Genomic DNA, 25120 nt, shown 5'->3' with positions numbered 1-25120 from the left:
TGTGAACTTCAAACATGTTTACAGATATACTAGCCCTGGATCATGATGATATCTAGGAACTCCTACCTACTACAGCCTTGACACATCACCTGTCCTGGCATTCACAGTGCATTTTAACTGATTAATTGTATCATTCACTTATTTATGCTGCCTTGTACTATACTATTTTAAATTTACCACCTCTATTTATAGTATGTTAAACTTAAAAGCAGAAAATATGTTAACCACTTACCAGAGACTCAACAAACAGCTAGCTCCTAGTGTAGCTAGAAACAAGTCCAATCAACCTCCTGTGAATCTAGCTCAGTCTTTGCCTGTCATTGGATCCTTTTCTCACCTGCTTCTCTAGGCAATGCTGACTGCCTATCAAGGGGTCCACATCTCACCCAAACCTCACAATTTTATTTCATATTAGTATGAGTCCTGCGGATTGTCCATGGTGGATACAGAGTGAGATTTTGTAGAAGGCGTATGGGCAAGGAAAGGTAGGTGAGGGGATAAGGGTTGAAATGAGTTGGCATACGTATGCAAAAGGCCGTGGGGCTGGGAAGAGCAGCACAGGTTGGCATGGAGGGCATGAGGAGCCATGAGGAAGTTGGTGGGGATCTGAGGTAGCATGGATGGGACATAGGGGGTGTATGGGGATGAGGCAGATGTGGGGCTAAGAGCTAGAGGACCTTTCTGTTTAAAAAACATTTTACCAGAGACAAAGTGATCCTCAAGGTGGGCCTTTCCAATAAATCCTCCACAGACTCCATGCCTGATAGCCCATGTAGCTGTCCCTGAATGTTTACAGGGGCAGACTTGCTCTGACTGTCAAGGGACCAAATCAGGTTTGATAGCCAGTAATTTCCTCAGCATTCCTGACCTGAGTGTGATGATCAGGCTCACAAGCACATAAGGTGCATGTGGGCAAATTCACTGTGAAATCAGGTCCCAACTTGATACAACACATTCAAGAGAGGAAGGGGCATTAGGGAAATGGAACAAAAATAGATTGAAATAAAGGAACAGGAAACTATTTGATAGCTACTTGTTTCCTTTAGCTCCTCATAGAGTCTCTGTCCCATACACCATGGTAGGGCATACTTGGAAGCTGCCTCCAATACTTCCTAATAACTGAAGGCCTGGGACTGAGAGAGACAAAATCTACAAATTGCCTCTCTCATCCATTACCTATGTCATGCTGTCACCCACAAACTGTAGAGCTCATCCTAAATAGTGGACTGTATAATTGTGAAGACATCAGTTTCTTACCCCTGCCTTTCTCAGGATAACACTCTCAATTGCCCAAGGGTGGCCAAACTATGGCTTATTCTGTTAATGTATTACAGACCTAAGTCTCGCTCAATCTGAACAGAATCAAAATCTGGCAGCTGACCCTATTCTCAACTACATAATCATCGTCTAAACAACCAAGCTAAACCCCACCCCCATTTCCTACTGTGCAACTAATGAACTCAGCTGGTAAATGGTATCCATGTGATAGAAAATACTGGACAGCAATGGCCAACTCTTTGAAAATTTCATTATTCATTGAATTTAGTAACAAGGTGATGGTGTGTTGGATGAACTGAAGGCCTTTTCTCCCTGTTAATACATTCAACAACAGCTTGTATTTAGATAGAGATAGTAAGAACTGCAGACGCTGGAGACAGAGATAACACAGTATGGAGCTGGAGGAACACAGCAGGCTAGGCAGCATCAGAGGAGCAGGAAAGTTGACGTTTCGGGTCGGGACCCTTCGTCTGAAAAGTCTGAAGAAGGGTCCCAACCTGAAACGTCAACTTTCCTGCTCCTCTGATGCTGACTGGCCTGCTGTATTCCTCTAGCTCCACACTGTGTTATCTCTAGCTTGTATTTAGATGGTGCTTTTAATCTACAAAAACAGTTTAGCAGTGTTGTCAATCAATATCTAGCACCAAGCTATACAAGTAGAGGAGAAATGGTGGAATATTTGCTCAGAAAGTTAGATTTTGAGAAAAGTCCTTGAGGAAGAAACAGAGAGAGTGATTTAGGATGGGAATTTCAGGGCTTGGGGCCTTGGTAACTGCAGACTCAGTTTTGGAGCTGCTGAAAAACAGGGATGCTCATGGAGCTAGAATTTGAGGAACACAGGGATTACATAGAGTTTCGAGGCTTCCGGAGATAACGGATAAAAGGAGCAACAAGACCATGCAAGGATTTGAAAATGGGTGAGAATTTGAAGAGTAGGAAAAGGCAATGAGTTCATCCAACTCACTCAATTATTCACTTCCTGATTTAAAGGAACAAATTGATTCAAGGCAACTGCCTAGTGCTAATAAAAATGTGGATCAGTTATGCGCACCATTGGCACCTAGAACTTCAGTCTCAGCTAATGTGTATCTGCAACAGATTAACAATCACTTTGGAACATGGTTTCTAAATGCCACAGGCTCACAGCCATTACTATTCCTTTGAGCAGCTCCTGTGGTTGCTGCATTCAGTTACCTGCTTGCTGGAGGACATGCTCGCTAGTGCACTGATGCTGCCCGTGTCCGCGACGACCATGGCTGATGGAAAACGTGTAGTGTGGGAATACTGGGGAGGATCTGGCTTGTGTGTGTACACTGGAACGAAACCAAAACAAAACAGCAGAGTTAGATGAGTGCCTCCTTCACTAACCTTGAATCCTCAAGCTGATGATGTTTTCACAATCTGTGCTTGTTCCATCATGTAGGACATTAGAGACAAGATTCAGATAATGAGTGGAACAAGATATTGTGCTTCTATATTAATTCGCGTATTGTAATGTTTAATTTAAAGCAACTTGCAATGTAAAATATTTTTATATCAAATAAAGTGGTATTGTTAATTGAGAAAGATTTGTGCAGGCCATGTCTCATAGATGCTTACAGTACAGAAACAGGCCATTCAGCCCATCAAGTCTGCACCAGCCCACAAATATCTGACTACATTAATCCCATTTTCCAGCTTTTGGCTTTATAGCCCTGCATATAGTCATCAGCACCGCACACAGAAGCAAGTATACAAACAGTATACAAGAGCGGAAGGATCTTTACTCTGTAGCTAACCCTGTGCTTATCTATTCTGGGAGTATTTGATGGGGATAATGTCAAGGGAGCTTTACTTTCAATTAAAAGAGTAGAGGGAGATTTACTTTCAGTTTGGTTTCAATTTAACAGAGAAGAAGGAGCTTTGCTCTGCCCTCGCCCTGCGTTGTAACTGTCCTGCGAGGTTTTGGTGGAGGCAGTGTTGAGGGAGCTTTAATTTCAGTTTTAAAAGGTAGTGGAGGCTCTACTTTCAGTTTAAATGAGCATCAGTGACTCCAGAAGGTTATGGTGCCACAAATCACATCTGGGGAGACGAATTAACAAACTTTCTTTGCAAAAGACCTTAACAAAAAGAACACTGCCAGACGAAAACAAGAGAAGCAAGTTCAACTAGTGAATAACTAGGACTATGTTTTAAATGGTAAAAAATTGCAGCACGCTGCTGTGCAGAGGGACTTGGGTGTCCTTGTGCATGAATCGCTGAAGGTGGGATTGCAGGTGCAGCATTTGATTAAAAAGGCAAATGGAATTTTGTCTGTCATTGCTAGAGGGATGGAGTTTAAAAACAGGAAGGCTGTGCTGCAGCTGTATAGGGTTCTGGTGAGGCCACACCTGGAGTAGTGTGTGCAGTCTTGGTCTCCTTACTTGAAAAGAGATATACCAGCACTGGAGGGGGTACAGAGGAGATTCACTCGGTTGATTCCAGAGTTGAGAGGGTTGGATTATGAGGAGAGACTGAGTAGACTGGGATTGTACTCATTGGAATTCAGAAGAATGAGGGGAGATCTTATAGAAACATATAAGATTATGGAGGGAATAGATAATATGGAGGCAGGGAGGTTGTTTCCACTAGCAGGTGAAACTAGGACTAGAGGGCATCGCCTCAAAATAAAGGGAAGCAGATGTAGGACTGAGGTCAGGAGGAACTTCTTCACCCAAAGGGTTGTGAATCTGTGGAATTCCCTGCCCAATGAAGCGGTTGAAGCTACCTCACTGAATATTTTTAAGGCAAGGCTAGATAAACTTTTGAACAGTAAAGGAATTAAGGGTTATGGTGAGTGGGCAGGTAAGTGGAGCTGAGTCTCAAAAAGATCAGCCATGATCTTATTAAACGGCGGGGCAGGCTCAAGGGGCCAGATGGCCTACTCCTGCTCCTAGTTCTTATGTTCTTATTATAACAGAGCTGAGTCTTGTCAACACCAGTAACATAAGGTGGGCCAAAAGCAAATTGGCAGCCTGTTTTCACTATTAACCTCAATGTTAACGGAAGCCACGTCAAGTGTAAATGGTTCACAAATTTGTTATTAAGCCATTTTACGGTGCACCATAAACAAATTCCTCCTTCCCTCCACAACGTACTCCTCTCCTGACTGTACAGCCAATAGGTCTGAGCTACTGGACGGGAGCGTCCAAAGATTTGAAATCCACCCCACACCCTACTCCATGTGTGGCAGCAGCAGCAGCCGCCTTTTAAACTGCATTGTTTGTTTGAAGACAAAACAAAAATCAATTTTCCAAATGCTATTAGTGAAACATACTGGGTGATAATTTACTGGCAGAAGCCCAAAGCACATCACGTAGGCACTTGTTCCCCATAATAACACACCTGGAGACTGAAGCTCCTGCACTCGGTGTTAGCACCGAGTACAGTGCACAAACTGAGCACTGCTTTGCTAAACATAATGAACAAAGGAGAGTATCACCTGAAGAAGTAACCTTTAACTACAGTATGCCACACCTCGTGTTTGTTGCTCAAAACATACTGGCCCAGATTTTGCCATCAGCGGTAAAGGGAAAGCACTTGCTGGTGACCTTGAAGAAAGCTATCCACAAAAGCCTGGTGATGACTGTGATGGGATTTTCCTCTCTCGTGGTCCAATTTAAATCTGCCACCTTGTCACATGGTATGTAGCTATGGAGATGTCAGCGAGCAAGGTGAGTGACCAATCACATTGCAGTATTCAAATAGTAAGCCAGGAAATGTGAAAACCATTGAATCTGTTCACTTTTGCTATAAATTTCCAGGTAGTGCCATACTTTATGATCGAATTAAGACAGAGACGACAAGGATCCTTGGGTTTATAAATAGAGGCACAGTGTATAAAATCAAGGAAGTGGTGCTTCACCCCTACAAATCATTGGTCAGACCACATTTGGAGTATTGTGTTCAGTTCTAGGCATCTTATTTTTGAAAGAATGCTAAAGCTGTTAAGAGAGTGCAAAGGAAATTTACTGGAATGATGCTGGGAATGAGCAATTTTAGATACAAGGAAAGATCAGAGAGATTGGGCTTATTCTCCTAGAAGCAGAGAAGATTGAGGTGATCTTATTGAGGGTGTTCAAAATCATGAACACTTTTCACAGGGTAAAGAGGATATTCTGTTTCCACTAGTTGGTGTGTCAGTAGCCGGGGGTTACAATTTTAAAATGGTCAGCTCATGAACCAGTAGTGAGATGAGGAGAAATGCATTTGGAATGCACTAACTGGGAGAGTGGTGGAGGTGGATTCCATGCAAGGTTTCACAAGAGAGCTGTATATATATACTTTTAGTGATGAATAAGAAGATTGAGCTGGAGAATGGAACTAACTGGGTAGCTCTTTTGAGAGCTGGAATAGACATGATGAGTCAAATGGCCTACTTTTGCACTGAAAAATTCTATAATTCTGTGACAGGGAGGGGAAAAGGGACATTTCTATTTCAGATAAATGCCGAAAACACACTTATAGCAGACCTCAGTAATTATCTCCAAAGTGAAAAATATTCTTTCTGGATGCACATAATAAAAATAATTGCTTTAAGTGATGGGTCTAACCCTAAAATATCCCTATTGAGAGGCACATGGAACTCCTCCACCCCTCTCCTTTTTAGTGGTTGCAAATGCTTCCTGGTATCAGTCACCTTGTCACAATCTCAGCCATATCTAAAAGGCTGTGTGCACAGGTCTTTCTGTTCCTGTGTTCATGCAGAGGTGTTTGGCAAAGCTTTAATTATTCAGTGATGTTCATTTTATGATGACATCACAATTTATATCGTGACTCACTAAGCACTGGCAAAGAAACCAGTGAAGGAATTTCAAGCACTTTGTACCCTGATGCAGGGAGGTGTTGACCTAATGGTCAAGTGACTGGAGTATAATCCAGGAATCCCAAATAACATTCTGGTGATATAGGTTCAAATCCCAGCATGGTAGATGGCCAAAATTTGAATTGAATGATAGTTTGGAATTAAAAACCCTAATCATGTAGTCACTGTTGATTGGCATAAACAAAACATCTTCTCTGATTTGCTAATGTCCTTTAGGTAAGGAAATCTACCATTCTCATCCGGTCTGGACTTCATGTGACTCTGGTCCCATGGTGATGCGTTTGCTTCTTAACTACCCTCTGGGTAATTAGGGCTTGGCAATAAATGCTGGCCTACACAGTGATGTCCTCATCCCATCAATAAGTAAAAAAGAGAGGCATCTTGCTCTAACATTGTCCAATAAGGAAGACCACTAAGAGGAGGCAGAGGGGCAAGATCCCTTTGTTCCAGTCTAGCTGGTCTGGTACTTTGGAGATGGACTGCTTCACTCCAAGTGTAAGTTTGAAGGTAACGTAATACATGGCTTTGAGTCTTAATTTTTTCGAACTGTAGTGCAATCACTGCTTACATCTGCCACTCCACAACCATTTCAAAAGCAAGAGACAGCACCCAGATTGTCTGAAGGAATTGTCTGTATAGTCACTGAACATATTAAAGAAAAGTCTATTTTCAATGACCAATGTTTACAAAAAACAATCTCCTTGAGCTGTAAAATCTAGAAACAAATATGAAGTGGGCCTTTAAAATATCAGTTAGTGCTATGTCACCTGAACTGAACTGAGGGGTGGTGATGAGATGTTGGTGCTGTAATTGAATTGAAGAGATAATAATCAAGCCTTGGTTTTATTCCAGGTCACTGTCCAGTGGCTTACTTTGGAAAACTGGGGAAGAATCCCCAGGCTTGACTCGGACACTCCTTGAAGGAGGAAAATCTTCAACAGTCATTGCCTGAGTTCCCAAACGGCACTTGACTGTGTAAACTGAGGGTCACTGATACCAGAGAAAGTCAGTGCTTTCAGGAATTGCTGAGATTTGGAGAGCCTAATATTGGTGATATTAATTGGCTGGTCAATTATGCCACTGGGTTTATTCGATGAATTAAGGTTTTCTATTAACTAAGCAAACCAAATCATTTTCAAAATCAAAGTTCTATAAGTTTCAATATATCATTCTTGGGAATATTGATGAATTTCATAGAATCACTACAGTTTGGAAGCAGGCCATTCAGTCCATCAAGTCCACACCAACCCTTCAAAGGGTATCCCATCCAGACACACCCCATCCCTGTATTTCCCATAGCTAAACTATCTAACCTGGACACACAGCTGGCAATTTAGCATGGCCAATCCACCTAACCCTGCACATCACTGGACTGCAGGTGGAAACCCACACAGACAGTAAGCTGAGGGTGGAATTGAACCTGGGTCGCTGGTGCCGTGAGGCAGTAGTGCTAACCACTGAGCCACCATGCTATCCCATTGATGGCAACGAAAAGGCTGGAGCTTATTGCCCATGCTCAGAGAAGCTGGTGGTGAGCCTCCGTGTTGATCTGCAACATATAGTGAAGGTACCCTCACAGTGTTCTTAGAGAGGGGGGTTCTAGGATTTTGAAGGCATGATAACATACTTCAAAGATGGAAGGGTGCGAGGCTTGGAGGGGAACTTGGAAGTGATGATGCTCTCATTCATTTATTGAATGATCCTTCTGGTTGGAGGAAGTCGCAGGTCTGGGAGGTGCTGCTGCTGCTGCTGAAGTTGTCTCGGTCGCTTGCTGTGGAACATCCTGCAGAAGGTGTACACTCCAATCACAGTGTACCACTGGGGTGGGAGGATCAGGACCAATCCATTGAAGTTTACAACACAAGAGACCATTATGAATAAGAGGGTCAAAGGGGTGCCAGCCCAAACATTGGGCATGTGTTCAATTATTTCCATTTTTGTGTAATATTAATAACTTCTCTTAACGTTGCTGCAGTTAGTTGGTGGATCTTTTATATGTGAGGTGGCAATGGAACCTGCAGGTTCCTGTTCTCACTCACAGAGCCACATGGTGGCCACATTATGTAACTACACTGTGACTTACTCAGCCACTTATGATTCAGTTAGGATAGGGTTAATATTACAGAGAAAACAATATACAAGTTGGTTTATTGCTGTGCTGATTTAGGTCTCTGATCCTGCTGGCAGTCTGAGGGTTAATAGTACCTCATAAAAATTTCATCAAGGCCATGATATAAATTTTATTTTCAAAAGTAGAATGCCAGTCTCAGCAACTCCCGTCGTAAAATGAAAATATATAGCACTTGACTCCCAGTCAGGTGGCTTTGGGCTGGAGACCTAGCACTGCCTCACATTTCAACTTGGCTGCCTGATAGTTTGCCTCATGTTATGACTGAATGGTGAACACTTAGCCAGATCTGAATTTGGAAAGATCCTTGGTCCAATTGATTTCATCTTTAAAGGACACCGACCCCCTGCCTTGTAGCAGAGCACTGGGTCTAATGTATCTCACAAGCTGGTTGCCAACCTCATGCTCGTTCTCAAACACGCTTCTCTTGTGCACCAACTCTAGCTTTCTGCCCCTTCCCAGGGCCATCAGTAAGACAGGCTGGGAGCAGCTCTGACAGGAAACTTGAGGAAATCCACACTTTCCAACACCACAGGGGCCAGGGAGATTTGGTGTGGGCGGGGGGGGGTGGGGGGGGGGGGGGGGGGGGGGGGGCGGTAGCGGTGCGGGTGGTGGAGGAGGGGGGTTGTGGAGGGAAAACTCCTTTTAGAAACAGAAAGCAGAAATGATCTAGCCAAGGCAGGAACAGCCTCAGCTATGCACTTATTTCACTGAACTTAGAGATGGCTCCAGGGCTCCAGTATCTGTGTGACTTCAATCAGGTAACCAGGCAGAAAGACGTTGGCACAGATTGAAAACACTTAATCATCGTAGTTTCATTAGGCTGCTAGGCCCTTTTTTTCCGCACTGAACAGCCAACCTCCCACTCCAAGCCATGACAACATCTTACTGTGAGAGTTCTGCAGCTGGGTCACTGTGGCCATGAACGGTTGCTGCGACATGTGACTCTGAGACTGCTGCATGATTGGCTGCTGATGCGGACTGTGAAGTTGCTGTGAAAACTGCACAGGTTGTAGAGCTGCCAAGCTACCTGCTGTCACGCTGTTTATAACAGGAACGCTCTGCCCCTGGGATGTGCTTATACCTGGAAAATGAAAAAAAAAGACAAAGACAGGGCAATAATGTCAATACTGCTGTGCAAAAATCTTTCAAAGAGTCACTCATCCAAGTTGTCATTCGCCCGATTTAAGTATCTACTCCCATCGTCCGTTTACTCCAAACAAAAACAGCTACAAACAGGTAGAAAGTGCTCCCACAAGACTTCACCCCTGGGTGGTACTGTACTGACTGAGGGGTAGATATATGCTGAGTGCACATATGGTTCCTGTACAGTCTTTTATCTTCACTCAAGTGTGGGATGTGGGTGTTGCTGGCTTGTCAGCATTTATTGCCCATCCCTAGTTGCCCTTAAGAAGGTATTGGTGAGCTGCCTTCTTGAACTGCAGCTGTTCAGCTGCTGTGGGTTGACCCACAATACCCTTGGGTAGGAAACTCCAGGATTTTGGCCCATGGACAGTAAAGGAATGACAATATATTTCCAAGTCAGGATTGTGAGTGGCTTGGAGGGGACGTTGCTGGTGGTGATGTTGCCATGTATCTGCTGCCCTTGTCTTTCTAGATAGAAGTGGGTTTGGAAGGTGCTGTCTAAGGATGTTTGGTGAATTTCTGCCATGTGTCTTGTAGTAGTACACACTGCTGCTACTGATCATCAGTGGTGGAGGGAATGAATCCTTGTGGACGTGGTGCCAATCAAGCGAGCTGCTTTGTTTAACATTAACATGAAGGTCCCACCTTCTCCACCTTTCCCCTCCCCTGAGGCATGGTGAGCTTCAGGTTAAACTCACCACCAGTTGTGTCTCTCTCTAATGAGACAGCAGTCCTTTGGTCCCCTGGGACTATCCTGACTTCAACCTTTTTTTTAAACTCATGTCAAAGTTGGGAGGAAGTTCTTGAGTGAGGTACCACTATATTTGCAGCTGGGACAAATGTAGTTCTGAACATTGTGTTCTGATTCAGGTACTTATCAGATTCGCCACAGGCACAGATTTCAAAAAGGCAAATGAGCACTGACAGAATGAATTGGACAGGTAACAAATTCAAATAAGCATAAAGATCATTCTGCGACAAATATCAATCAGTTCAAATAGCGACTGGCAATAGCCTTCATGAAAATATAAGGAATAAAGTAGGACTAGGCCTTAGTAGGCCTCTTGAGCCTGTTCTGCCATTTAGTAAAATAATGGCAGTTCTGGTCCTTGTCCCAAATCTTACTTCCCGTTCACTTAATCCTTTACTCCCCTTACAGTTCAAAAAAATTTAGATAAAATAAAATCTGGAATCTTTTGCTTAATGATTGGATGTTTCAATACGGATTTCATTGGATGAACAGGTGGGAAAGACTGAATGATCTTTTAATAACCCCCATTTTTACAACTTCATAATTCATAGGTGTTTTGGAGATTTAAGCAACACTGACATGGCCTCATTTATTGTTAGTCCTAATTACTCTCTGAATATTATACTAGGCCACTTCAAAGTGAGTTAAGAGTCAGTCATCAAGTGTAGAATGCAGTTTCTAGTAGGCCTGGTCTTGTAGGAGTTGCCAGTTCTCTTCCCTAAAGGACCATTAATGAGCCAGTTTTTGCTTTTTTCTAATGAGTATTCAGAAACTATTATGATCATAACAGAGAGGCGGTGTGGTGGGGTGGGGGCGGTCTCTGCCTTCCTTGGGAGACAAACCAAGCCTTGACTCCTGATTAATACTACAATTTCCTGGCACTCATGCAAAGCAAGGTCACTTTAGGCTGAGAGTAAATACAGCCAAAATCATCCTTAACTCAGAAATATAGCCGGTAAAAATAATAATGCACTTTTAATAAAGTTAGGTTTCCGACTCTGGATGATTTTCCCCTATTTTAAAGCCATGCATTGATATTAAAGTAGATAAAGATTTTCAGAATCTTGCTCAATGGGAGTGCGGTTCAGGGAACCTCCATGCATTTCATGCCAAGCAAATCCCCATATCTGGATTGCAAATAATTTCCTGGGTGCCGGAAGCTGCCAGCACTTCCCCTCCAGGGAGAGTCTGGGCAGTAAGCATCACAGTTGGACCAATATGTGGACTTCCCATGTTAATCCTCTACTGCTGTCTCCTTGAATTGCTCTGCTCACTTGTGCAGAAATGCTGATTCTGACAATAATGTTAAATTCACTAGGGTGGAGAGTTAACGCTAAAATATTGTATTTCCTGCCACTATCTCATTATCCCCACCATTGGTGCACCATGTGCTATGAACAATGTGCAGTGCAGCCATTCAGCAAGGTTACTTTGTCAGTGCCTCCCAATTCCTTGACCTGTACTGCTGAGAAGGGCAACAAAATGATGAAAATATTGTCTTCTCTAGATTCCCCTTCAAATGACAACCTGTCACAACTGGGACAAATATACTGTCATTCCTTCATTATTGTTGGAATAACCATACTGTGAGCACCATCCCCAACCAGGACCACAGCTCAAGCCAATAACCCACCACCATCTCTGGGCCACTAAAGATGGGCAACAACTTCAGTCTGACCAGCGCTTCCACATGCAGCAAACAACAACAACAAAACAAGAAAAGAGACACGCAGCCGCGGAGCCTCCCTCCCCTCTTGAGAACTCTTATTTTCATTTGTAATGCTGCTAAGATCAGGTAACTGAATTGAGATGTGAGTCAACCGTGACATCCTTACTGGACAGTGCCACACTACTTGGTGTTATCTATTTTGACAGCAGAACCACTATCCTGTACCAAATTCCCATGAATAAACATGAACACAAGGGCCCAGAACACAACAGAACTCTCATTGCAAAGTGTAAAAACAGACGAAACGCCACACTCGATACAATACAGCAGGTTAGATGGAAAGAGGGCGTACTTTGTGCTATCGCCATAACTCCAGAGAGGGGGTTGATGATGAGATTCTGTGTTTGTTGGTGATTGTGATGTGGAGGTTGTGACAAGCTGTGGATATTTGTCAACGTGCTGACTGGAGGCAGAGGTCCACCCGTAGCGGTGATCTAAACAAAGAAGAGAAAATAGAAATCAGATCAGATACCAGCTGAAACTAGTCCAAAAGTTATTCATTTAGCATGTGTTCAGCCAGTGGGTGTAAGAGCTTGTTAAATGGATCATTGCATCTATAAACTATTTTGCATTATACAGCTCCTTTTTTATTCATGGGCACAAGGAGAAGGATTTTATCCGTGGACACAACTGTGGCTTTCTTTTCAAAGTGACCAATCTCTGTTGGTTTGGTACCATCACTGCAAGAATTCATACTCTGAAGCAGCTCAGCATCATTATCCCCATCAATGCTATACAGCAAGCATTAATGGAATTACACTTATGAAGCAAGTGGGCCTTTTCAGAGGGAACACTGGGATGAATGGTCTTTTCCAGTACTTTTCAACTCTTATTTTTTTTAAAAAATTAATTCATTCATGGCGTCACTGGCTAGGCCATCCCTAATTGGCCAGAGGGCTGCTATGAGTCAACCACATTGCTGTAGATCTGGAATCACATATAGACCAAACCAGGTAAGGATGGCAGTTTCCTTCCCTGAAGGGCATCAGTAAACCAGATGGGTTTTTCCCCTGACAATCAGCAACAGATTCATGGTCATCGTTAGACTCCCAATTCCAGATTTTTATTGAATTCAAATTCCACCATCTGTTGTGGTGAGATTCAAACCCAGGTCCCCAGAACATTAGCTGGGTCTCTGGATAAACAGTCCAGTGATAATACCACTAGGCCATTGTCTCCCCATGCCCTTATGCTCATGAAAGGAAATGGCAGGTTTCAAAGAACTAACACAGGATGTACAAACATTCTAAGTGTTTATGCATGTATCTATAAAAGAGGAAAGTTGTGAATTTTTTGATGACGTAACAGAGATTGATGAAGGGAAACCAGTGGATGTTGTGTACACGTATTAAGAAAGCATCTGATGAAGTACCACATAAAGGGATAGTTCAAAAACTTGAGGCTTATATACTTGGAGGGTCAATGTCAGCTTGGATGGGAAAAGTGGTTAAGGACAGAAAACAGCAACTCGTGGTACACAGATGATTTCCTGACAGGAGGATGTAGGCACTGGTGTTCCTCAAGGTTAAGTACTGGGATCACTGCTTTCAATTCAGATCTTGGAAAACTGTAAAATTTCAAAGTTTCCTAATGTTACCAACTGTGAGGATGATACCAATCAACTATGATAAGACATAGAGAAGTTAGCAGAATAGATAGAGTGGAGCTGAGGAAATGTTGTATAGAGACATTTGAGGTGATACATTTTGGTGAATGAGGTAAGAAAAGGGCAACAGGGACTTTAATGCCACAGATGGAAAGCGTCTAATGGGGCAGAGGGACCTGAGGGTTCATGCACATTGATTTTTGAACATGAGAGTGTAGTTAGCAAAGCACATGGGATCTCAGTCTTCATGAGATGTTGAGTTCAAAAGCAAGAAGGTTTTACTAAAATTTTTATGAAACTCTGGTCAGACAATAACTGCTGTAGTGCATCCAGTTCTGGCCACCACATTTTAGGAAGGACGTGATGGTGCAGAGTAGATTTATCAGAATGGCATCAGTGATTTCTGTTGTTTCTCCTCAGATGTAGAAAAGCTGTTCCCATTAGCTGATGATACAAGGACTAGGACACACGAATCAAGGATTTCAGCAAGACATAGAGGAGATGTAGTGACTGAAGTAGAGGAATGTGAGCCAGATCTCTTTAGGCAGTGAGTAGTAATTACAGGAACCTAGTGCCTACAGAGTGCAGGGAGAGGACATGATCAAAGATTTCATTGGATAGGTATATGGGAGAAATAAACTTGCAGGGCAATGGAGATGGAGTGGGAGAATGAGGCTGCCTAGATTTACATACAGAGAACCGGCAAGGCTAGAAGTCAAAGGGCCAAAACATTTCCCTCAGAACTAAAGTGTCATTAAGGTTCAATGAGACCTCCAGTGAGCAACTCCCAGCACTAATTCATTCTCATAATCTCCTCCACACAGTAAGGTGTAACATGGTGCCCTGCATGTACTGAGAGCAGGTACATACCAATTGCAAACAGTGAAAATCACCATTAAATGGTAAGTGGTTGCCAGCTACAATGTAATTGCTGTTAATGGCCATCAATGGAAAAATTCCGTTTCGAAAACTGATTGCACCATGCAGCTTAACAGAGAAAATTAGCTTTAGGTGTGGAACAATCTTCCAAGACCAACAAGGAGTGGCTTCTTGCTGCTAGGAGAAACCCAGAGTGTAAGTTTACCTTTCCTCACCGAATCTTATATCTTTACCATCTGACCCTTTGGAGCTGTGCTCTCTCTTTGACAGAACTCCCAACATCCCCTTTTCCTATCATTATTAAAATTTCACTTTTTACCCTAAATTTATCCACTTCTTTTTTAAAGTTACAGATTAAGTGAATAGTTTGAGTTTAATATTGCAAGTGTCACTATCAATCTCTATATTGAAAGGGTTTTTTTGGGTGGGGCGAAGTTTGTCCTTTTTTTTAAATCCCTTTTTCAATCCAGCGAAAGTGCTTGCTGGATCCTCATTTACTGCACCCCAAAATAGCCAGTCGATTTTTCCAGAAGACTGGCATTCATGCTGTGAAAAATTCCCTACGTCCATAAATACAACGTATCGCCTTTAATTCAAGGGAGCTTTGATGGAAAGTGCTTAGATCCACCTGGTTCTTTAGTCAGTGGGTCACTGACAGAGCTGGGAAAAGTGCCCACTCAAGATGCAGAATATTCCAGGCCTGCAGCAGAGGCAGACGCTACGTGAAAAGCTTTCTGATGCCATTCTCTGTATCGGCTTTTCTGACTGCAGGGCACCTGCCCCACCCCTACCCCTGGCATAGTGCACATTTAAGTCCACTGAGCCTGGTTTAAGACAGATCAGTCCCAATAGGTAAGGGGATCAAGGGTTACAGGCAGCAGGCAGGAGAGTGGGGTTGAGAAACATAAGAGTCATAATAAATGGCGGAGCAGATCTGATGGGCTGAATGGCCCAAATCTGCTGCTAAATCTTGTGGTCTTATGGTCTGTGGTCACTTTCCTGTAATGATGACAGGCAGTTAAGCTGTCTGTGGGAGGCTGGTTGTGAGCGGGTAGATTAGTGGTCAGGGCTTCAGACAGGTCTACACGTGCCACTAAAGTCAGCCTTGTAGAGGGAATCCCTACTCCTCCCTAATAACAGTTTTCACATTTGTTCATTAAATTCTTTAAAATCCTTCAAGTTGAAGGACTCCCTCAGTTGTTCACCTTTTATTTGTAGGTGGATGCTGAAGATGGAAATTTTCCGATTTGTCAAATCCCACCCGTATCTCTGCTCCGGTTTTGGGAACCTGCCTGCCACTTTGAATTGGACAAGGAGCCTGTCTCCATGCCAATTAAGGGGAACTCTGGTTAAAATTCCAACCAGTGGCCATTACCCTTCGAGGGTGCTGGGTTCAGCAGCCAGTGGTAGTACTGCTTCCTCTTTCCCAACTCCAAAGCTGAAAATCTGTTTGTACCGTAAATGGCAATGTGATGTGTGTGCATATGTTTCCTGGATCGTTATCGGAAAATACACTTGAGGCGCAGTTATGCCACACAGTGGAGTCTTGACAAGATTGCCTTTGGAGTGTAGGAGACATAAATAGTGAACGTCTGATCCCAACCATCTTCCCTGGAGTGAACGTAGCAGAGGACCATTCTCTAGTACTTCCTAGCAGCAAGATGTCCAATGAACAACTGGTCCTGAACCCTTCATCTTCATCGTGTACAAAATGAGGTGCAAGGTCCAAGGTAGAAATTAAATTGAAATATGTAAGGGAAAGCCAATGAGGCAAAACAAATGGGAAATAGGCCACAGTATAATAAGGATTGAAAGGTCAATAGGTTGCAGGAGAAAGGGAAGCTTAGGTAGGTAAGAGTTCCATTGCTTGGAAGCAAAGTATGAGGTTGTACAATGAATCTAGACTTAGAAATGGATTTGAGTGCAATAGAGAGAAAGGAAAGTTGGAAGAAAAAGAGGTAGAAAGAAAAGGAAATAGGATAAAAGGAAATAAAGCCCCTTTTGTTTTGCTTTGACATCTGAGGATCCGGGGTAGATCATTTAGGACAGAGATGAGGAGACATTTCTTCACCCAAAGAGTGGTGAGCCTGTGGAATGCATTACCACAGGAAGTAGTTGATGTCAAACATTGAATGTATTCAAGAGGCGACTAGATATAGCACTTGGAGCGTATGGGATCAAAGGTTATGGGGAGAAAGCAGGATCAGACTACTGAGTTAGATGATCAGCCATGATTGTGATGAATGGCAGAGCAGGCTGGAAGGGCTGAATGGCATCCTCTTTCTCCTATCTTCAGTGTTTCTATCCCATAGCACTTTGCATATAACAAAATTGTGCTTTAGTGTGCAGTAACTGGTACGTAGGCAACGGCAGTTAGGGAATGTCAGGGAAACTAAGTGAGAAATGAAGTAAATTAGTTTATTATCAATATGATTGTCACCAGCGATAAGGAATAGTGTCACACCCCAGAACACAACTTGACAATGTGCTTGATCAATAAATTGAAAAGGTTCCTTTGTCAGCTTTATTGGTTGAGTACAGAACTTGCACATTTAGTGCTGTGCAGGCTATGGGTTACAGCACTGCCTTGCAGTCCTGACCTATTCTGGAATCCGGACCTTGCTTTCCTACAATGCTGTCATTGTTTCATGAGTCTGTCCGCCATTAAAAAGCGACTTGTTTGTTTTGCCTTCTTGGACTCTTATCTTATCAGCACTGCAGTTACAATGGTGCAGGTGTACTCACCATCTTGCCATCAGGTGACAGCAGACTGTGGCTTGGGTCCAGGTTTGCTGGCGAGACTTGCTGTAAAACTGTTTGGCTTGTTACCATGGCGCTGTTACCATGGTGGCTGATTGCTGTGGAAGAGGAGACTTCACTGGTCCCTTGCTGGCCATATCGCACGCCTGTTGCACAAAATAAATTCAAAATCAAATACACCGAAATATACTGAATTGTATTTTAGCCTTCTTAGCTCAACAGAGAGCAAACAAAAAAAAACATGTGAAGTAAACACTGACAGGGTGGTGGGGGCAAAGGTGAAAGGTCTCTGGAGTACCTAAGTACGTCAGTCAATACACTGCCTGTGTTCCCACTAAACAGTAGGATGAAAAGACCAACATTACAGTGTGCAAACCTGGATGTGGATAAGAACATCTAACCATGCTACATGTCAAAAGAGGCATTTAACTCTACAATGGAAGAAAAGCCAAGGTGATAAAGCTAAATACAGTTAAGAATTTCAGCCCCGTGTAGGTTTTCTTCGGTTGGAAAATAATTCTTCCCAGCCTTTTCAAAGCTGCGCTATATAATAAAGTCTAAATGAAATTCTAACCTTGACAAAGCCCCAATATCTGTTGAAGTGCTAGACCACCCCATGCCTTAATTCTGAACAGGATGGTAATCTGTAATACAGGCAGTCAGTTGGAAGGCAATCTCAACCCAACAGATCAGCAAGGCTCCACAGGGTTGTCGATGATCGACCAACTAGCCTGGCCTATTAACTGCACCGGGAGGGATCGACCTGTCATTGCAGTCTGGGAGTTTCTTTCCCCCAGCTCAGCTCCAAATCATCGTGAAGGTTAATGCCTTGAAGAGACGGATGGACCTAACAGACAAGAAGCAGGAAGTGTCCAAGTGCTCTGTTTTGGTAAGCTGCTTGGTATCAGCTGGTTAAACGCAACTTGAGCAACCCACGCCAGAATTCCCATGTTTTTTTTATCAGTTAAGTGACATGGTGTTTCTAATGGAAAAGCGTTCCTATTAGGTGAACAGAGTCTGTGGGGATTTCTCAGAGGTTAGATGCCCCACTTAACCAGAAGTAATCTGCCATCTCACATCAAACAGGATAGTAACACAACACAAATTAATGTCACTTCAGAGAGCACGTGTGTGCAGGAGGATCCTTGTGAGCGGGGTCCTGAATGTTAGTAAAGCAATAATTCTAAACCTTGTACTCTTGAATGACGAAGAGACAAAATTAGCCTTAAACCCCAGGACTGATTTTTTTTTAATAGCCATGGGTTATGATGGATGAGGCATTTCTTCCAGTGCAAGTTGATTGTAGGGAGGAGCAAGTGGGCATGGGGTTGAGAGTCTCTCACAATATAGAAATTACTGAGTCCCACTCTCAGGACGGTCCAAAGTTTGCCTCAGATTGGGGACTTTCGTTAATGAGGCGTAACATCCTGAGTAAATAAAAGCACTACTGCCCGGCTCACCCTGACTGAGTAGCACCTCCTGCCAGCTGGCCATGTTGGGGCACTGATGGTTGTGGAGATGTTCATAGCCAGGAGAACCTTGACTTCCTTCATGAAGGAAGATGCCGGGCAGCGAGTGGCCTATGAAGGGAGAAAATGGGGAGAAGAGAAAGATAAGATGAAAAAATAAATAAATGTGACAAAGAAAACATGGACAGACAATAACAAATCGCATTTCTGTAGTGAACCTTGTGCAGGAGGAAAAGAATGTGGATTTATATAGAACCTGCCACATCCTCGGGACGTCCCAAAGTGTTTTATTACCAATTCATCATTTCTTTGCAATGCAGCTACTGTCAACACATGTGACAATCAATGTTAACATTGCAAGTACCCACAGGCCAGCTAATTGGGAGTCAAAGGATAAATATTGTCCACAACAGGGGTGGATTCCCCTTGTTCATCTTCAAAAAGTGTCAAGGCACTGTCTTGTGCTCACATAAAAGAGGGCAAATGGTGCCTTTGTTTTATAAAGCACAGCACTTCCAACAGTGCAGCACTCCTCAGCAAGAGGGGAATAAGCAAAATGGGAAAAATTGGTCTAAGTGCATTAAGGCAAGAACAGAGAGCAGGTTTTGAAAAACAGGGAGGGAGGTGATAAGGTAGAAGACCAAGAACAATATTTCCTCAGCACAGGGGTAGTGTGACTAGGAAATAGAACATTTTGAATTGCAAACCATTTGCACTATGAAAAATGAGCTTGATTATCACTTAAGATTGATAAATCTGTGACATCATCACTCAATCTTAGTCCCTTGAAAGCAGCCTTTCAGTTGAAATGAAAACAAGATTGCATTCATAGCTGGAAATGTGCCAACATAAGCAGTTAACTCATGTCCAGGGCAAACATTGTGAAATGCCAGGGTGATGCCATTATTGAATAATTCAGAGTCACCGTTGTCACCATTTTTCACAGTTGCCAACTTCCTTCATATTTCTGACATTGTGATGTGTGTTTGTTCTTTCAGTCACTCCCCATGTAAGCTGCTCAGAAATAGCCATAGACAATCAATTGTTACTTTTCTGAAAGTATTTAGAACCTCTATTCTGTGCACTACAAACTAAACATTTCAGAGATTGCTCTGCGCTAGCTGATCCTAACCGTCAGTCACTCCTGATTGCTTTCCAGGGGTTTTTCTGCTATTATGGCTTATGCACAAATAATGGACTATCCTGTGATCTAGTAAAGAGCCATCGAACTCTAACTCGGGGCTTCAGGGCAGGACCAAGTCAGAAAAAGAAAATTCCTATTTGACCTGAGGAATGATTCATTCCCTTGTTCAGGTCGTGGTGATTTAACGAATAGGCTAACTGGGAAATCATAGGACAATTTGCAATGTCATTGACTGGCCTGGTTACCTTAGTTGGCTAGTTGACAAGTGTGCCATTCAGAATAATACTGACAGCATCCCCTTGTGATTCCCATTTCAGCTGTGGTAACTTGGGACCCATCTCCTCCCCCTGCCTGCGACAGTGAAGCCAATTGCAAACCACCTCTGACAGAAGCTGCCAAGAAATCAGCTCCAGATGAAGCATCAGCAGACAATGAGGCAAGGATCCTCTCTTTGGGCAAAGCAACCATGTAATGAAGTGGTCACCTTGCTGGGTCTCTGATCTGGTTGCATGGTGTGATATGGATGAAAAGTCCTCCTCAGGCCACCGTCACTAACCAAACAGCAGCGGAGTCAAAGAAGCAATAGGCAAATACTCAAGAACAAACGTCCCTTCTCTCCTAGTCCAATCCAATGTGTAGGCCAGGAAAAGACGGGAAAAGACAATGGGATTCCTATTGCCAAGGAAAGACAAAGGATCAATCTGAATATTTTTACTAAATAAAAATGTAAACCAATGAAGATTTGGGCTAGAAAGCATCATGAGATCAAATGATGCTTCTGAGTGACTCAATAGTGTTCTCACCTATTTCCCTAACGTCACAACCTCCTGAAGAGATACAATGACAAAGGCAAAGGAAACGTGATCAACTACAGTAGAAAACTCAGGAAAGCTCCTCCCTGATTCCAAAGGTGATGAAGCAACTCCGGCAGATGATGATTGCCTCTGAGACATCACTAACCAAACACACAAAATCCATGCACACTATGTCCTACTCCCTCAGCAATGATCATCCCTTCCTCAAGATTGCAGTGTCCTTAGTTGCCACATCTATAAATCATGTGAATGTAACAAACACCAAATGATTATTTGCTTGAAGGAGTCGTGAATTAATAGCTTTCGACTGCTTTTCTACGATCATACGTCAATGATTAAAAATTTCTTTTGTAAAACTTCCATGAGGGTTCATCACTTTTCCATATTAAATCAGTAGTGTTCTCTGTTTCCCCATCTCTAACCCAAGCCCATTTTGCAATGGTTTGCCTTGTAAACATCAGCAAGACAGTAAAACATTTAAATGGTTCTGTTGCCCAGTGGTCAAATAATGGCCCAGAGTCTAATAAAAAGACTTTACTTTACAGCACAGCCTGCTGTAAAACTGTCAAAGGGGAAAAGTCCATTCTTTCATTGGCCGTTAACAGTATCTTACATGATTGCTTGTGAAGTTCTTTGTAATTCTTTTACTCTATATTTCTGAAAGAATTGACCAATGCCAGAATTCAATTCTGCAGGTGTTGGCAACTTTCTGTACTTTCCAAAGTAAGCATTCCAGTCTGCACAATGAATCTAATCTTATTCTCATCTAATATCCACATAGATACATGGTACTTTCCATCTGGAGACCTGGGCTATTATGAACGAGACTGAGAAACTTACAGCTTCTTTTCCTTCCCTAACCAAAGAAGATATTAGTGTTAATTGTGACATTCCCACTGTTACCTCAGTTCAAACCAGATAATCTAGTGACTGAGCCTGGCACTCCTTCCTTCATGACTTTGTCCAGAGTGTGGGCTCATGTGCTGAAATTTATTTGCATTGTGCATTAACAATTGTGCTTGTCATTTTGCAGTTTGGTCACTTTCCATTCTTCAATGAAGCAACATGCAGGTCTTCCAGGATTCTTTGATCTAGTCTTCTTCAGATTACTTGCTGCTTCTCGCGGGCTAGAAAAGCTGACCAGCAAGATCTTTGAGGGCTCAAGGGAGTAAGTCAGAACTTCTCAGGAGGGTGCTGACATCACTGCAAAACCAAAGTCAAGGAAAATCTATCTTTCACACTCACATCTCAAAGATGTGAGGTACTTTGCAATCTAGTAATAGCAGAATAATTATAATACCTGAAGATAAGAATATACAGTATTTAGGATTCACATTTCACATCCACAGGCCTTACTTCCATTAGTCACAATTTTTGGTAACATTTCTTTTAAATAGTGTTTTACATTGTAAGTTTTGATATCAACATTTCCCATTCAATTTTGCTGTATCAACTTCAACAACGTACTTGCAAGCTAAGTTTCTCCAAGAACCTCGAGGCTCTCTTAAATTCATTGCCATTTTGAGCATATCCTGCATTCACCAACTAACCATGAACATTGCTGCAGGAAACAACAATAACCGTTCAAAGTATTGCAAATAATACTAACTTCGACACACCACCTTGTTCCCTGGACAACATCTGTGTCTCAGGCTTGTTGCAATGCTCCAGCGAAACTCAACACAAGCTGGAAGAACAGCACTTCATTTTCTGCTTGGGGACCTTGCAGCCTTCTGGACTCAATATTGAGTTCAATAACTTTAAGGCTTGATTTCTCCCATGTCCTTATCCTGAACCGCACATATTAGGCCTTGTTATCACATAGTCTGTTGTTACACACAACCCATTGTTAGCCATTAACAGTCTCCATTAATAGCTATTCACCCTCCTATAGGGGGAGGTGATGGCCGAGTGGTGTTATCTCTGGACTGTTAATGCAGAGACCCAGATAATGTTCTGGGAACCTGGGTTTGAATCCCACCAAAGCAGATGGTTGAATTTGATTTCAATAAATATCTTGAATTAAGAATCTAACGATGACTGTGAATCCATTGTTGATTATTGGGAAAAACCGATCTGGATCACTAATGTCCTTTAGGGAAGGAAATTGCCATCCTTACCTGGTCTGGCCTACATGAGACTCCAGACCCACAGCAATGTGGTTGACTCTTAGCTGTCCTCTGGGCAATAAATGCTGCCTAGCCAGCAATGCCCTCATCCTGTGAATGAATGAATAGCCAGGTCGTTATCCACTCTTCTGTCTGCCCAACTGTCCTTCTATCTCTTTGGGCTCCATCCCCGCCTTTCATTTACTCCTCACTCCATTCCCCACCATATCTTCTGCGTATAAACCGACATTTCCCTAGCTACCATCCATCCTGAGGAAGGGTCACTCGACCCAAAACGTTAACTCTGGTTTCTTACCACAGTTTCTGCCAGACCTGCTGTGCTTTTGTAGCAATTTGTGCTTTTGTTTCCAACTTACTATAATTCACACTTCCTACAACATTTTTTTCCCATTTTACTTTGTGGAAATAATATTGTCATAAATTGTATTCTACAACTCACTATGAGCAATGTCAAAGTAGCCCTCTATCTATTATATAAAAGGTTTTATGTATGGTGTACTTTTCTTGTAGGTGTCACATTTACTTTGTGTAACAGTTCTTCCTTCATCTCCCTATTATCATAAAGCATTGTAGCCTCGAACTCACAATGCCACACATTTGCAAAAATGTCTTGCACATGATGCATCAAAATAAAGTAATCATAACTATGCTGTTGTTGTGGATAAGAAATAATTCTTAGCTCTGGAGTTGGAAATTTCCAATGAATTTCACAATTGCCTTCACTGGCCTGAATCTCCCAGTGATTAAGTGAGCAGTAGCCTTAAATGGACAGGCCAGATGAACATTTAAACATAGTGACTATGTTCCAGATCCTAAACAGAATGAAAAGCCCAGTTAATTTTTAGTGGACATCAGTGCTGATCAGGCCAATCAATGTATTATGTCTAGGTATGCACACATACTGCTCAATGTTTAACTATATAAAAACACAACCCAGGTTCTAAAAATAATGTCCCCTTCTTCTCCAAAATGAATACTTTGTTGTTACCTTAACAGCTTCAAAAATGAACCAAGAAAATACTTGCTAAACTGAGATCAGAAACAAATCATTAATAGTGTGAACAAAGGCAGCATTAGATACAAGACTACACTTCCTAACTTAGTTATACAAATTAGTCAACAATATATTGCTATAATCTGGTATGCTTCTTTGCTTCACTTACTCAAAACAGTTTCTCACCGCTAGCTATTTTACATCCTTCAAGTAGCCTCGGTTAGGTCTGAAAGTCTTTACAACGTTCTGTTCTGAATAGCCTGACTGGCTGCCTGCATCTCTGTCTTTTGTTTCTTTTTCCTTAAATTCCACTCTTCACATAGCCAAAAGCAATCACTGAGTTCCCATAAGCTTTCGTCTTTGCTGAGACAAGCTGACCACATTCCTATTATTTGCTCTCTAGCTTTAAACTCATTAGCATTTTCACCATATATCATAAAAAGCTTTTGTTTAAATTGTGGTGTAGAGTATTTTTAAAAACTTAACATTATCTTTCCAGTTTGTTTCCTTGAAAAGAAATTGTCAAACATAGTCACTATGTTTAAATGCTCATCTGGCCTGTCCCTTTAAGGCTACTGCTCACTTAATCACTGGGAGATTCAGGCCAGTGAAGGCAATTGTGAAATTCATTGGAAATTTCCAACTCCAGAGCTAAGAATTATTTCTTATCCACAACAACAGCATAGTTATGATTACTGAAGTACAGCAACCATCATTAAATGAGTAAACAAAGGCACAAAACTCAAACCCAGACCAGTACAAAAATCAAACAGAGCAACTTCATCACCAAGAAATGCCAGTAATCGTACAAAAGTGTGTGGCTATCACTCAAAATAGTTACATTTGAAGTCATTTGATTTCCATTTGGATTTCAGAAAGTTGGCAAATTTTAAATAAATGCAGAAAAAGAGGACAATTACACTTTGCCCACATTCAGATTTCTGAAATAACTTCACAGAGGCCAGTATCTCGTTACTGGCCCTTTATTTACACGTGGAGAATCCTTGACACTGATCCAGCTCTCAGACAGAACAGAACCTCTGACACTCTTGTTTATATCTGTCAGCCAGGGCTCCCTGATTGGACCAGGTTAAGAGCCCCAGTCAGGGAACTCAGATTCTATGAGAACAAGGTGTGGAGCTGATGAACACAGCAGGCCAGCTTTCCTGCTCCTCTGATGCTGCCTGGCCTGCTGTATTCATCCAGCTCCATACCTTGTTATCTCAGACTCCAGCATTGGCAGTTCCTACTATCTCTAACTCAGATTCTATGATGTCCATTTGGAAGACCTGGTTACAATCACTACAGTCTGAAGTCTAAAATCGCATAAAGCCACTATTTAGGAAAAAGTAAGTTTTAGGTAGTCTTCTGCTGGATCTGTGTAGATCAATAGATGACTGGGATCTAATTAACACTTTGTAAGCAATCTGTTCCAATGCAGTATTCCAG

The 25120-nt window shown here is 42.4% G+C and overlaps 1 protein-coding gene across 4 annotated transcripts in view; it reads right to left on the bottom strand.

The window, feature by feature from the left end:
- Positions 1–25120, bottom strand: part of LOC109911441 (hepatocyte nuclear factor 1-beta) — a 98436-nt gene that overhangs the window by 25306 nt on the left and 48010 nt on the right. For all 4 annotated transcript variants that reach the window (XM_048612745.1, XM_020510751.2, XM_020510753.2 and 1 more), the window contains exons 5-8: positions 17106–17266; positions 12168–12309; positions 9139–9333; positions 2473–2591 (exon numbers count right to left, since the gene is read on the bottom strand). In XM_048612745.1, coding sequence (XP_048468702.1) covers positions 2473–2591; positions 9139–9333; positions 12168–12309; positions 17106–17266 — 617 coding nt within the window. The remainder of the gene's footprint in view (positions 1–2472; positions 2592–9138; positions 9334–12167; positions 12310–17105; positions 17267–25120) is intronic.

This window comes from Rhincodon typus, chromosome 26 (genome assembly GCF_021869965.1).
Source record: "Rhincodon typus isolate 14 chromosome 26, sRhiTyp1.1, whole genome shotgun sequence".
In the NCBI taxonomy this organism is placed as follows: domain Eukaryota; kingdom Metazoa; phylum Chordata; class Chondrichthyes; order Orectolobiformes; family Rhincodontidae; genus Rhincodon; species Rhincodon typus.
The sequence above is the reverse complement of the archived record's forward strand: the minus strand, read 5'-3'. Positions and strand labels throughout refer to the sequence as shown.